This window comes from Ursus americanus, chromosome 20 (genome assembly GCF_024610735.1).
Source record: "Ursus americanus isolate L20-20 chromosome 20, mUrsAme1.1.p, whole genome shotgun sequence".
Classification (NCBI taxonomy): domain Eukaryota; kingdom Metazoa; phylum Chordata; class Mammalia; order Carnivora; family Ursidae; genus Ursus; species Ursus americanus.
This window is the reverse complement of record NC_142146.1, coordinates 11226042-11240069: the sequence shown is the minus strand read 5'-3', so window position 1 is coordinate 11240069 and position 14028 is coordinate 11226042. Positions and strand designations below refer to the sequence as shown.

Sequence of the window (14028 nt, the reverse complement as noted above, 5' to 3'; positions counted from 1 at the left end):
CAGCTTATTTGTAAATTCCATTGGATTTTCTACAGAAAGGATCATGTCTTATGCAAATAAGCAGTTATGTCTGCCTTTTCAATCTGGATGCCCCTTTTTTGGGCCTGACTGCTCTGGCCAGAGCCTCCCATTCGATGTTTGAATTTCACCAATGGAAGTGGTGAAAAAAGACGTCCTGTCTTTGTCTAATCTCAGGGTGAAGCATGACTTTTACCAGGTTGAAGAAATTTCCTTCTATCTTCATCTGCTGAGTTTTTGTTAGAAATAGATGTTCAATATTGATAAATACTCTTTCTATTGAAATAATCACATAGCTTTTCTTTTTTACTTATTAATATGATGTTATGGATTGACTGTATCCATGTTCATGAGGGATATTGTTTTGTAGTTTACTTTTTCTTATTTTATTATTTTTATTTGAAGTACAGTGGATACATAATATTATATTAGTTTCCGGTGTACAACATAGTGATTCAACAATTACATACACTATGAAATAGCACAACAGTAACTAACATCTGTCACCATTCAAAGTTATTACAGTGTTATTGACTATATTCCCTATGCTGTGTTTTTCATCCCTGTCAGGACTTATTTTATAACTGAAATTTTTTTTAAATGATTTTTTATTATATTATGTTAGTCACCATACAGTACATCCCCAGTTTCCGATATAAAGTTCGATGATTCATTAGTTGCGTATAACACCCAGTGCACCATGCAATATGTGCCCTCCTTACTACCCATCACCAGTCTATCCCATTCCCCCACCCCCGCCCCTCTGAGGCCCTCAGTTTGTTTCTCATAGTCCATAGTCTCTCATGTTTCATTCCCCCTTCTGATTACCCCCCCTTTCTTTATCCCTTTCTTCCCCTACCAGTCATCCTATTTCTTATGTTCCATAGATGAGAGAAATCATATGATAGTTGTCTTTCTCTGCTTGACTTATTTCACTTAGCATTATCTCCTCCAGTGCCGTCCATGTTGCAGCAAATTATAACTGAAAATTTGTACCTCTTAATCCCCTTTACCTATTTCACCTATCCCCCTACCTCTTTCCCCTCTGGCAACCACCAATTTGTTCTCTGTATTTATGACTCTGTTCCTTTTTTGTTGTTTTGTTGTCGTTTGTTTGTTCATTTGTTTTTTTTTTTTTTGGCTTTTTTTTTTTTTTTGGAAATCATATGGTATTTGTCTTTCTCTGTCTGACTTATTTCACTTAGCCTAACACCCTCTCGGTCCATCCATGTTGTCACAAATGGCAAGACTTAATCCATTTTTATGGCTGAGTAATATTCCATTGTGTATATACACCACATCTTCTTTATCCATTCATCCATTGAGGGACACTTAGGTTGCTTTTATATCTTGGCTATTGTAAATAATGCTGCAGTGACCGTGGAGAGTGCATATATCCTTTCAAATTAGTGTTTTCATTTTTTTCCAGGAGTGAAATTACTGGATTGTATGGTATTTCTATTTTAAATTTTTTGAGGAATCTCAATAATGTTTTCCATAGTGGCTGTAGTAATTTATATTCCCACCAACAGTGCACAAGAGTTCCATTTTCTCCATATCCTCACCAAAACTTTTTTTTTATTATTTGTTTGATACTAGGCATTCTGACTGGGGTGAGGTGATATTTCGTTGTGGTCTTGATTTGCATATCTGTGATGATCAGTGATGTTGAGCATCTTTTCATGTGTCTGTTGGCCATCTATAGGTCTTCTTTGGAAAAATGTCTATTCAGGTCCTCTGCCCATTTATTTATTTATTTATTTATTTTTAGTGTTGAGTTGTATAGGTTCTTTATATATTTTAGATATTAACCCTTTACCAAATATATCATTTGCACATACCTTCTCCCATTCAGTAAGTTGCCTTTTGGTTTTGTTGATCATTGTCTTTGCTGTGCAGAGCTTTTTAGTTTGATAAAGTCCTAATAGTTTGGTTTTGTTTTTGTTTCCCTTGCAGGGGCCGGGAGGGGGGGAACATTCAGATGATACTGCTAAGGCCAATGTCTAAGAGTTTTCCTTTAATTAGGAGTTTTGTGGTTTCAGGTTCACAGTTAGGTCTTTAATCCATTTTAAGTTTATTTTTGCACATGGTGTAAGAAAGTGGTCCACTTACATTCTTTTGCATATAACTGTCCAGTTTCCCCACACCATTTATTAGACTCTTTCTCCCATTTTGTACTCCTGCCTCCTTTGTCATGGATTAATTGACCATAGAAGCATGGGTTTATTTCTGGGCTCTCTATCCTATTCCAATGATTTATGTGTCTGTTTCCGTACAAGTACCCTCCTGTTTTGATTACTGTAATTACTGTAGTTTTGAAATCAAGGAACATGGTGCCTCCAGCTTTCTTCTTCTTTCTCAAGCCTCCTTTGGCTATTAGGGGTGTTTTATGATTCCATACAAATTTTAGAGTCATTCTAGTTCTGTGAAAAATACTATTGGTATTTTAACAGAGATTGCATTGAATCTGTAGATTATTTTGTATGGTATGGAGATTTTAACAATAATAATTCTTCTAATCCATGAGCATGAAATATCTTCCCTTTTGTTTGTGTCATCTTCAATTTCTTTCATCAGTGTCTTATAGTTTTTAGTGTACAGGTCTTTCACCTTGGTTTTCCTGTGTTTTTAATTATAGCCATCCTAGTGTGTGTGAAGTGGTATCTCATGGTGGTTTTAGTTTGTATTTCCCTGATGACTGATAGTGTGGGGCATCTTTTCCAGTGTTTATTGATGATTTCTATACCTTTATTGGAGAAATGTTTATTTCTTTGCCCTTTTAGAAATTAGATTTTGTCTTTTTGTTATTGAATTGCCAGAGTGTTTATATATTGTGTATATACATACAGTTTTATTGAGATAGAATTGACAAACCCAAATCTTCTTCTTTTTTAAAGTAAACTCCACACCCAAGGTGGGGCTTGAACTCAGCACTCCAAGATCAAGTTATATGTTCTACCAACTGAGCCAGCCAGGCATCCCTAGAATATTTTTAATATGTTGCTGGATATGGTGTACTAACATTTTGATGAAGATCTTTTCACTTGTAAGGGCTCTTGGTTTGTAGTTTTCTTTCTTGGAATGTCCTTGTCTCATTTTGGTAGGAGGGCTAATACCGGCCACATAGAATGAGTATGGAAGTGTTGCCTTTTCTTTAGCTTTCTGGAAGAGTTTGTGTAGAATTTTTATTACTTCTTCCTTGAGTGTTTAATAGGATTGGCCAATAAAGCCATTTGGGCCTGGAGTTTTCTTAATATGAAAGTCCTTAACCATACATTTATTTTATCTAATGGATAAATCGCTACCCAGGTTATCTTTCTTCTTGAGTGGGCCATTGCCCTACTATGTTCTTTCTGATACTTTGTCCTGTGAGCTCTAGGTGCTTTGGATTTCTGAGCCTTTTAATTCATAACGTCTCCTTAACTTAAGGAATCTGCTACAAGAGTAAAGCTCACCTCACTTGCTTTCCAGCCTTTGGGCATCATTGTCCTGCTTTGCCTAATGCCCAGGGTCTTAAAAACCATTGTTCGTGTATTTGTCTGCTAGTTTATTATTGTGGGCAGTTGGATATATCCTTTCCCTGTTATTCCAGGGAAGATGGGGGGAATTTTTATAACTTCACAGTCTTTTTTTGGGTGGGGGACACCAAAAAACTCCTACAAACACTATGAGATTTACAATTATCTAAGAAATAAGCCATCTTGAAAATGTTGCTTATGATAAACAACCTCCAATTATTTGAACAATGAAGCAAAATTAACTCAAAAAATTAAGAAATGTTAAAGTGGATTGAAATAAAGCCTGTGTGCCTATCTCATCAAGTACCCACAGTCTATAAAAATAGAGAGGATTAAATATATCTTAAAATTTGGGGAGAACAGAAAGAGAAGCTGTTAATGAAAAAGAAATTTTGTGCAATTACTAGGTGATAGAAAGCAGATGGGACTGAATCGAAATAGTTAAGAAACCTATTACATGAGAACTAACCAGAAGGTAGGAACAGATGCAGAAGATCTATAAACTCAGAGTGAGGCGAAAAACTGATAAAGGCCCTACGGCATTTCCCAGGCTAATTGAAGATTAACATTTAGAACAGGCAGACCAGTTAGAACCCTCCCCTTATCCATTTTGCTCCACTTTTTTCCGGCATAATAAGTCAAGAACTGCACTGTAAAGAGGATGACCTGTCTATCTGATGTGATTTCTACTGCGGGCTCAGGGCCTAGGAATAAGCATTGTGGAATTTGAGGAAACTCAGACGGGGAAGCCAGCTGAAGAAACGGATACATACAAATGCAAAGGAAATCCATACCAGCTGCCTATAATAATCTGCCCAATCTTTTGTTCATAAAATAGAAAACCAAAGACGGCTAGACATTTGGGATAGCATAACTGCAAGAAGCAAACAAATCAAAACAAAACAAAAAACCCAGGTAAATAGAGCACAGAAGGAACAAAGTTGATAAGAAATGTTATGGGTTGAATTGTGTCCCCCACAATTAAAGTCCTAACTCCTGGTACCCAGAATTTTACCTTATTTGGAAATAGTGTTTTTCCAGATGTAATTAGTTAAGATGAGGTCATTGTCAAGTACAGTGGACCCCTAATCTGATATGACTGGTGTCCTTATCAGAAGACAACCATGTGAAGACAGACATACAGGGAGAATGACACATGATGACAGAGGCAGAGACTGGAATTATGCAGCTACAAATGAAAGAATGACAATGATTGCTGGAAGGTAGCAAGAAGCAAGGGTGGAATCTGCTATGGGTTTCAGAGGAAGCGTGGCCTTGCCCTTTGGTGTCAGACTTCTAGCTTCCAGAACTGTCAGACAACAAATTTCTGTTGTTTGTGCCACCTGTTAATGGTACTTTGTTATGGTCTCCTAGGAAACTACTACTGGGAATTAAAGTTCTCTTTTACTTCCATAAAATGAATGTTCAAGTAGCCCACAGAAAGTTTTAAATGAACAGGTGGGAAATCAGAATAACAAGAAACAGAGGAGAAATACAGAAGATGAACAATAAAATTGAGTATTGCACTTAAACCCTAGCATTTTGATATTTGCCGTAAATGTAAATGGTCTAAATGCACCAATTATAAAAAACAAAGATAGCTAGAGCAGATAACAAAACATGATTCAACAATATGTTGTCTAAAAAAAACTCATTTAAAATATAATATAGCAGGTTGAAAGTAAAAAGTTGAAAAGTCTGTACTACACAAATATTAATTTAAAAAAATAGGACTGGCTTTCTTAATATCAGATGAAGTAGACCTCTGAGTGAGAAAAATTGCTAGAGATGGTGATATTCCAAAATGATAAAAAGGGCAATACCATTGATGTGACAAGTATTTCAAATGCATGTATGTATACCAAACAACAAGACCTCAAAGTACATGAAGCAAAAAAATGGTAGTGCTGAAAGGATAAATAGATTCACAACTATAGTGGATTTCAAAACTCCACTCTCCAGCAATTAATAGAGCAACTAGACAGAAAATCATCAAGAATACAGAAAAATTGAACAACACAATCAACAGGATATAATTGGCAGTTATAGAACACCCGACCCAACAACTACAGAATGCACATTTTTTTTCAAGTACCCATGAAACATTCACACATCCTGGGCCATAAAATAAACCTTAACAAATGTAAAATAAAGTAATACAGAATGGATTTTCTGACCATAATGAAATCAAACTAGAAGTCAGTAATTAAAAGACCATAAGAAAATTTCCAACATTTAGAAAGAAAACATCCTTTGAATAATAATTCATGGGTCAAAGAGGATGTCACAGGAGAAATTTTTTAATTGCATAAAAGTGAATGAAAAAGAAAACATATAAAAAATATACAGAATGCAGGCGAACCTGGGCAGCTCAGTTGGTTAAGCATCCAACTCTTGCTTTTGGCTCAGGTCACGATCTCAGGGTCCTGGGATTGAGCCCTGCATCAGGCGCCATGCTCAGGGGGAGTCTGCTTGAGGGTTCGCTCCCTCTCCCTCTTCCTCTGCCCCTCCCCATCTGTGCTCTCTCTGGCTCTCTAAAATACATAAATTTAAAAAAATATATGTACAATGCAGTTAAAGCACTACTGAAGAAAATTTATAATAACAAAAGCTTTCATTAGAAAAGAAGAAAGATCTTAAATCAATAATCTAGTTTTCCACCTCCGGAAACTAGAAAAAAAAAACAGCATAATAGCCCAAAGGAAGCAAAAGGGAAAAAATAATAAGGACAAAACCAGAAATTGGTGAAATTGAAAATAGAAAAAAATACAGGAAAATCAATGAAACAGAAACCTGGCACTCCACAAAATTGAAAAATGTTTAGCAAACTGACAAAGATAAAAAGAGACAAAATTATCAATATAAGGAATGAAAAAAGAAATGTCAATATAGATCCGCAGTCATTAAAAAGATAATAGTGGAATATTCTGAATAATTTTATGCTCATAAATTCTGTAACTAGAAGAAATGGACAAATTCTTTAAAAAGTACCAAAACTGAGCTAAGATAAACACTTTAATAGTCCAATAATCATTAAAGAGATTTAATTTGTAATTTAAAAATTCCTGAAAAGCCATCTCCTGGCCTAGATGATGTCACTGGAAAATTCTACCAAACATTTAAAGAGTTTTTAATACCAACTTTAAGGGTAGTTTTATGAAGATACTATTACCCTGATGCTAAACTAAAAAAAAACTACAAAAACAAAACATAACCTAAACCTACAATATCTCTTATAAACTTAGATACAAACATTTTCAACAAAATATTAGCAAGTTGGATGCACCAGTGTATAAAAAGAATTAATACTATGACCAAGCAGGATTTATTGCATTTGCAAAGCTTGTTCAACATCCAAAAATCCGTCAGTGTATTCTACCATATAAACAAGGGAAAGAAGAAATATCACATGATCATATCAATTATAATAGAAGATGTATTTGACAAATCCAGCACTCATGATAAAAGTTCTCATCAGACTAGAATTAGAGGGGGAACTTCCTCAACTTGATAAAGGGCATCTATGCAAAACGTACAGCTAACATCATAGTTAGTGGTGAAAGACTGAATCATTTTTCCCTATGATTGAGAACAAAGCAAGGGTGTCTGTCTGCTCCCCCCATTTTTATTCACTGTAGTACTGGAAGTTCTAGCCAGTGCAGTAAGGCAAGAAAAGAAATAAAAGGCATACTGTATGAAAGGAAGAGCTAATACTATTCCTGTTTGCATGTGACACAGTTGTCTATGTAAAAAATTCAAAGGGATCTACAAAAACACTCTTAGCATTAATACATGAGTTCAGCAAGGTTGCAGGATCCAAGATCACCAAACAGAAATCAGTTGTATTGCTATTCTGACAGTGAACATGTGGAAACAAATATCAAAATCACCATTTATAATTTGCAAAGAAAATTAAGTACTAAGATATAACAAAATGTATATGGGATTTATGTCCTTGACATTGAAAAATTGTGACGAAAGAAAGCAAAGAAGAGATACCTAAATGGAAAAGCATTGCATGTTCCTGCATTAGAAGACTCAACAGACTAAAAATATCAATTCTCACCAGTTTCATAGACAGTTTTAAGGCAATTCCTTTTAAAATTACAATAAAGTTTTTAATAAATGGACAAGCTTATTCTAAAATTTATGTAGAAAAATAATAGGCCTTAGCATAGCTAAAATAATTTGAAAAATAAGAATGAAGGCAGAGGAAACACTGTATTTGGTGTTAACACTTATTATATAGCTACAGTAACAAGATGGTGTATTATTATTGGTGGAGAGATAGACACTGAGATCAATGGAAGAGAGTAGAAAACTCAGAAACAGGCTTAGACAAACATGTCCAACTGATTTTTTAATGAATACGTGAAAATAATCAGTGCCATTTTTAAGAATGATGCTGGAGCAGTTGTACATTTGGTGGCAAAAATAAATAAATAGAAGAACCTCTACTTAAACCTCACACTTTATATAAAAATTAATTTATTTAAATGTAAATTTTGAAATTGTTAGGAAACAAATAGAAAATCTTCATGACTGAGAGCTAGGCAAAGAGTTTTTAGACTTGATACCAAAAGCACAGTCCCGGTGAAATAAAACCACAAATTGGACCTGATCAAAATTAAAATTTCCTTTCTGCAAAAGAATAAAGTAGATGAAAAAACAAGATACGACCCAGGAGAAAATGCTTGCAAACCACATATCTGAAAAAGAAGTCGTATCTAGAGTATTTAAAGAACTTTGAAATATCAAAAATAAAGCAACAAACAATGCAGTTAGCAAAGGACAAAAGACATGAAGAGATGAAAAGATATTCACTATCAGTTGCCATTAGGGAAATGCAAATTAAAACCACAATGAACTATCACCCCCTGCCTATTAGAGTGGCTAAAATGAAAAATACTGATAACACCAAATGCTGGTAAAGATACTGAGAAACTGGATCTCTTATACATTGCTTCTAGGAATATAAAATCGTAAAATGGTACAGCCATTCTGGAAAACAGTTTGCTAGTTTCTTAAAAAATTGAACACGAGCCTCCCATTCAACCCAGTAGTGTACTCTTGGGCATTTATGTCAATGAGAAATGAAAGTTTATGTTCACATAAAAACTTACACAAATGGTCTCTTAGTAGTTTTACATGGGATAGCTCCAAATTGGAAATAATTCAAATTTCCTTTAAGGAGCAGGTTGTTAAACTGTGGTGCATCCATACCATGGGATACAACTCAGTAATAAAAAGAAATGAACTGTTGATACTCACAAAAACTTGGATGAATCTCAAAGAAATTATGTTGAGTGAAGAAAGCCATATGTGCTATGTAACTTACTTGAAATGACAAAATGGTGAACAGGTTAGTGGTTGCCAGGGATTAGAAATGGAGGAGGGAGAGAGTTGGCTTTTGCTATGGAAAGAATTTTTGTGATAGAATTGTTCTTTATCTTAAGGTAGTAGGTATCACCAAATCTACTCATGTGACAAAATGGCACAGAACTAAATACATATGTACACACGCCCACAACACACATGTAAAAAGCAGTAGAATCTGAATAAGGTCAATGGGTTATATCAATGTTAATTTCCTGGTTGTGCTGTTGTACTTTAGTTATGGAAGATGTTTCAATTGGGGAAAATGGATGAAATATGTAATGAGATCCCTGTACGGTTTTTCACAACTGCATGCAAACCTACAGATATCTCAGAATAAGAGAATGAAGTGGGACCCCTGCTAACACCATATTCGAAATTAACTCAAAATGGACCAAAGACCTAAATGTAAAAGTTAAAACTGTAACATTCTTAGAAGAAAAAATAAATGTAAGAGCTTAAAGTGTAAAAAGACTTATTAGAAGCAAAAATCTCCAAACATTGGAGTAGGTGATGGTTTCTTCGGTAGGATACCAAAATCACAAACAATAAAAAAAATAATAGTAATAGATGCATTTGGAGTCATCAAAATAAAATTTTTTGTGCTTCAAAGGATACTATCAAGAAAGTAAAAAGACAACCCACAGAGTAGGAAAACATTTTTGAAAATCTGCTAAGGGACTTGTTTTTAAAATGTATAAAGAATACTTAGTCTTGATCATAAAGTGCCAGATGACCCATTTTATAAATGGGCAAAGTGTCTGAATGGACATTTCTCCAAAGAAGATGTACAAATGGCCAATAAGCAGATGGAAGTACATCAAGCAGATGGAAGTACACATGAAAACCACAGTGAGTTACCACTCTGCACCTACTAGGATGGCTGTAATTAAACATACAGATAACAGCAAGTGTTGATGAGGATATGGAGAAACTGGAACCCTCCTACATTGTTGGTGCTAACGGCAGCTTTGAAAAACAGTCTGGCAGTTCCTTAAAAGGTTAAACCTAGAATTATCATATGATCCAGCAATCACTTCTAGGTACACACCCAAGAGAAGTGAAAACCTACATCTACACAAAAAGTTACACACAAATGTTCACAGCAGTATTATTCATAATAGCTAGAAAGTGAAAACAACTCAAATGTTCATCAGCTGATGGATAGATAAATAAAATGTGGTCTACCCATGCAGCAGAATGTTATTAAACAATAAAAAGAAATGAAATACTGTTATATGCTATAGCAGGGATGAATCCTGACAACATTATGCTGAGTAAAAGAAGCCAGTCACAAAGGGTCATATTTTGTATGATTTCATGTTTCGAGTAATGGAAAAAAATTCTAAAATTGATTGTGGTGATGGTTGCACAACTCTGCGTATACTGAAAATCCCTGAATTGTACATGTTAGGTGAGTGAATTGCACGGGACAGGAATTGCATCTCAAGCTCTTACAAGTAACCTTTTCATTTTTAAAGTTTTATTTTAAGACGTTTTGTAATATGATTATTTCCTACTATACCTTAATACATAACAGAAACAATGCTCTCTGTCCCACCAGTTTAGTCACTAATTCAGACACAGACAAGTTCAGAATGTTCCTTTATATCTCCTAGAAAGTAGATTTTTCCTCAACAAGTTGATAGTGAGCAGGAATGGATGGGCCGTGCTTCTAAAAACTCAGACTGTTTCTATTCCTACAGACAGACTCATATGCATGTGGGAATATATTCACATATTAGGAATGCATATAAAATATATGCTGCTCTCTGCTTGTTACAGGGTGTTCTTCACTAAGGATTCAAGAAAGGATTCGGGGACTTTCTTCTGATTTAGTGCTATTAGCCTTGACTTACTGTATGCATTTTGAAAGAGATTGAAAAAAATACTGAGTCAATCTTCGTACTCACTCAGACTGATATTCTCCTCATTGAGTGAAATTTTCCTGTGTCTCTTGAGGAATACCAGCACCATCCTCAATTAACTTAAGTAGTCCTGTTTGTTAATTTGCAGCTTCCAAATGAGGATCCTGAAATTTTTGAAGTGTCGTCCAAGTGTCTGTCCATACTGGTTCAGCTGTACGGAGGGGAAAACCCAGACAGCCTGTCTCCTGAAAACGCAGCGAACTTTGCCAATTTACTGACATCTAAGGAGGACCCAAAAGAGCAGAAGCTTCTGTTAAAAATTCTCAGAAGAATGGTGAGTCCACATGGAAACCGGGACCAGGGTGGGTGGCTTCGGCAGCTTATGGAAGAGAGTAATGATTTTCTTCCACCTGATTTCAGTAAAAGAATCCCCGGTTACCTTTCTCGGCGGTCACCTCTTGATAACGTCTGTCGCGTTCTGCCTGTCTATCTGCACATACACATATATTTTTTTCTGATCTGTTGAAGAATAAGTTAGAGACATTGTGCCCTCTCACCCCTTAAGCCATTAAATGTACATTTTCTAACAAAATGGATGTTATTTTAACCACAGCAATCAAAATCAAGAAATTTACTATTGATACACTTCTTTTACTGATGTGCTATCCATATTCCAGTTCTGTCAATTGCCCCAATAATGTATTTTAATGTTTATAGCTTTTTTTTTCCTGGTATAAGATCCAGTCCAGGATCACATATGTTGGTAGACACTTGTCTTTAATCTGGAATAGTCCTGGCGCCTTTCTTCATCTTGCATGACATTTTTGAAGAATATTGGCTGGGTGTTTGTAGGTTCTCATTCAGGTTGGGTCTGTGTGAGGTTTTCTGATGATTAGATTCAGGAAAACCCCAGAAGGGAACTTGTGTCTTTCCCACTCCTTCACACTCAGAGGCTCATGACGTCTATTTGCCCCTTCACTAGTGATGTTAATTTTGATCACTGGGATTAGTCGGTGGCAGCCTTTATTTTTAGTGTGCGATGGCTGCAAAATGGAGATCTTCTGACTTCCAACATTACTAACTCCCAATATTCTATTTTAAGGAAAAAATTTCCTTTTGCCCCATTGGTTTTGTTTTATATTTTACAAATGTATATAGCTGATGTTTCCTTGAAAGTACTTTTGAAAACTGACTCATTTTCTTTTTACAGTGAATATTATTCTGCTGGTTTGGAAAGCCATTATATATAGTAGCTATTGTTGAAATTAATGAAGGAGTGGAGGTCCCATTCATCTGTGTCATGTTCTGGCTCGTCAGTCTGTGTTTACCTCTAGATACAGATATCTTGAGGGGTGTGTTGGTAGGGGAGGCTACGGATACTCCAGAAACTTGTATTCAAGACAACTTTTGTGCCAGTTTGATAGACAGCTGTGGTGCGTGACGCGGCTAAATCTATAGGGCGGCTTCTGGGTGACAGATTAGAAGGGAGATAGAGATTTACCCTGAAATGATTTCTTTACAATTTCTGACCTGCCACCTCTAGGGCCAGTTAGATTCTGTTTAGGGAGGAAAAGTTAAATCCAAGTGACTTTGACCTGTATATGTGAAAACAGAAGTCATTTCTGATGCTGTTCATCCTTTTTCATTTTTTAATTGAGGTAATATATATTATTATTTATATAACATACGTATGTTTATATATAAAACATATTATGTATATTATATATAAATGTTATTTATGTAGATAACATAAAATTTACCATCTTAACCAGTTTTAATTATACAGTTCAGTGCTATTGTGTGCATTCTCATTTCTGTCTCTATAAATTTGTCTACTCTCAGTCCCTCATGTAAGTGGAAGCATACCATATTTACCCTTTTATGTCTGGCTTATTTCACTTCATGTAATGTCTTTGGGGTTCATCCATGGTGTAGCCTCGGCCAGAATTTCCTTCCCATTTAAAGTCGAATAATATTTCATTGTGTGTATAGACCACATTTTGTTTATCTTTCTATCTGTTGATGGACATTTGGGTTGTTTCCACCTTTTCTGCTCCACTTTACTTTTTTGTCTTTTTATTATTATCAACGATGGACTCATGGCATTTTCTTTTATTCAGTCTGTTGTAATCCACTGCTTTCTATGATGTGGCCAGTGGGAACCTCTTCTGAGGGGCTGTGTCTTTTGACATGCCCCCATCATTTTTTTTTTTGAGCACTTCCGTCTTTTTTTCCTTTTGTAATCACATGCGTATTCTCTTTTCATAATTGAAGTGTTGACAATGTTATTATTAGTTGCAGGTGTACAACATAGCAATTCAACAATTCTTATACATTACACAGTGTTCACGACAGTAAGTGTGGTTATCTGTCACTGTACAAAGTTATTTAAATTATTGCCTATATTCCCTGTGCTGTACTTTTCATCCCTGTGATGTATTTGTTTTATAAATGGAAGTTTGTACGTCTTAATCCCCTTCACCTATGCCGCCCCCCCACCCCTGTTCACCCAGCAACTACCAGTTTGTTCTCTATATATGAGTCTGTTTCTGTTTTTGTTTATTGTGTGTTGTAGAGTACACATATAAGTAAAATCGTGCGGTATTTTTCTTTCTCTGACTTAGTTTGCTTAACATGATACTCTCTAGATCCATCCATGCTGTTGCAAATGGCAAGATTTCATTCTTTCTATGGCAGAGCATATATATTTGTATAAATATGTATATATATTGCATATATATATTTCATTGTATATATATAGTGTATCTACATGTATATACACACACAAACACACACACACACACAGACACACACACCTTCTTTATTCATTCATCTATCAGTGGACACTTAGGTTACTTCCATATCTTGGCTATTATAAATAATGCTGCAATTGGTATTAAAAACTCTTTAAATGTTTGTAGAATTCTCCAGTGAAATCATCTAGGCCAGGAGATGGCTTTTTAAGAATTTTTAAATTACAAATTCAATCTCTTTAATGATTATAGGACTATTAAGGTATTTATCTTAGCTGAGTTTTGGTACTTTTTAAAGAATTTGTCCATTTCTTCTAGTTTCAGAATTTATGAGCATAAAAGCAGGGAATTACTGGATCGTACGGTATTTCTCATTGGGAGGGGGGGCTTCCACACTGTTTTCCACAGTGGCGCACCAATTGACATCCACACCAGCAGTGCACAAGGGTCCCTTTCTTTACCTCCTCACCAGAACTTGTTATTTTTTTGTCTTTT

General features: G+C 35.3%; 1 protein-coding gene across 4 annotated transcripts in view; it reads left to right on the top strand.

Moving 5' to 3' along the window:
- The window catches only part of ULK4 (unc-51 like kinase 4), a 592979-nt gene that overhangs the window by 444618 nt on the left and 134333 nt on the right, over positions 1–14028 (top strand). For all 4 annotated transcript variants that reach the window (XM_087870115.1, XM_045798163.2, XM_045798161.2 and 1 more), the window contains one exon: positions 10929–11114. In XM_087870115.1, the coding sequence (XP_087726241.1) occupies positions 10929–11114 (186 nt within the window). The remainder of the gene's footprint in view (positions 1–10928; positions 11115–14028) is intronic.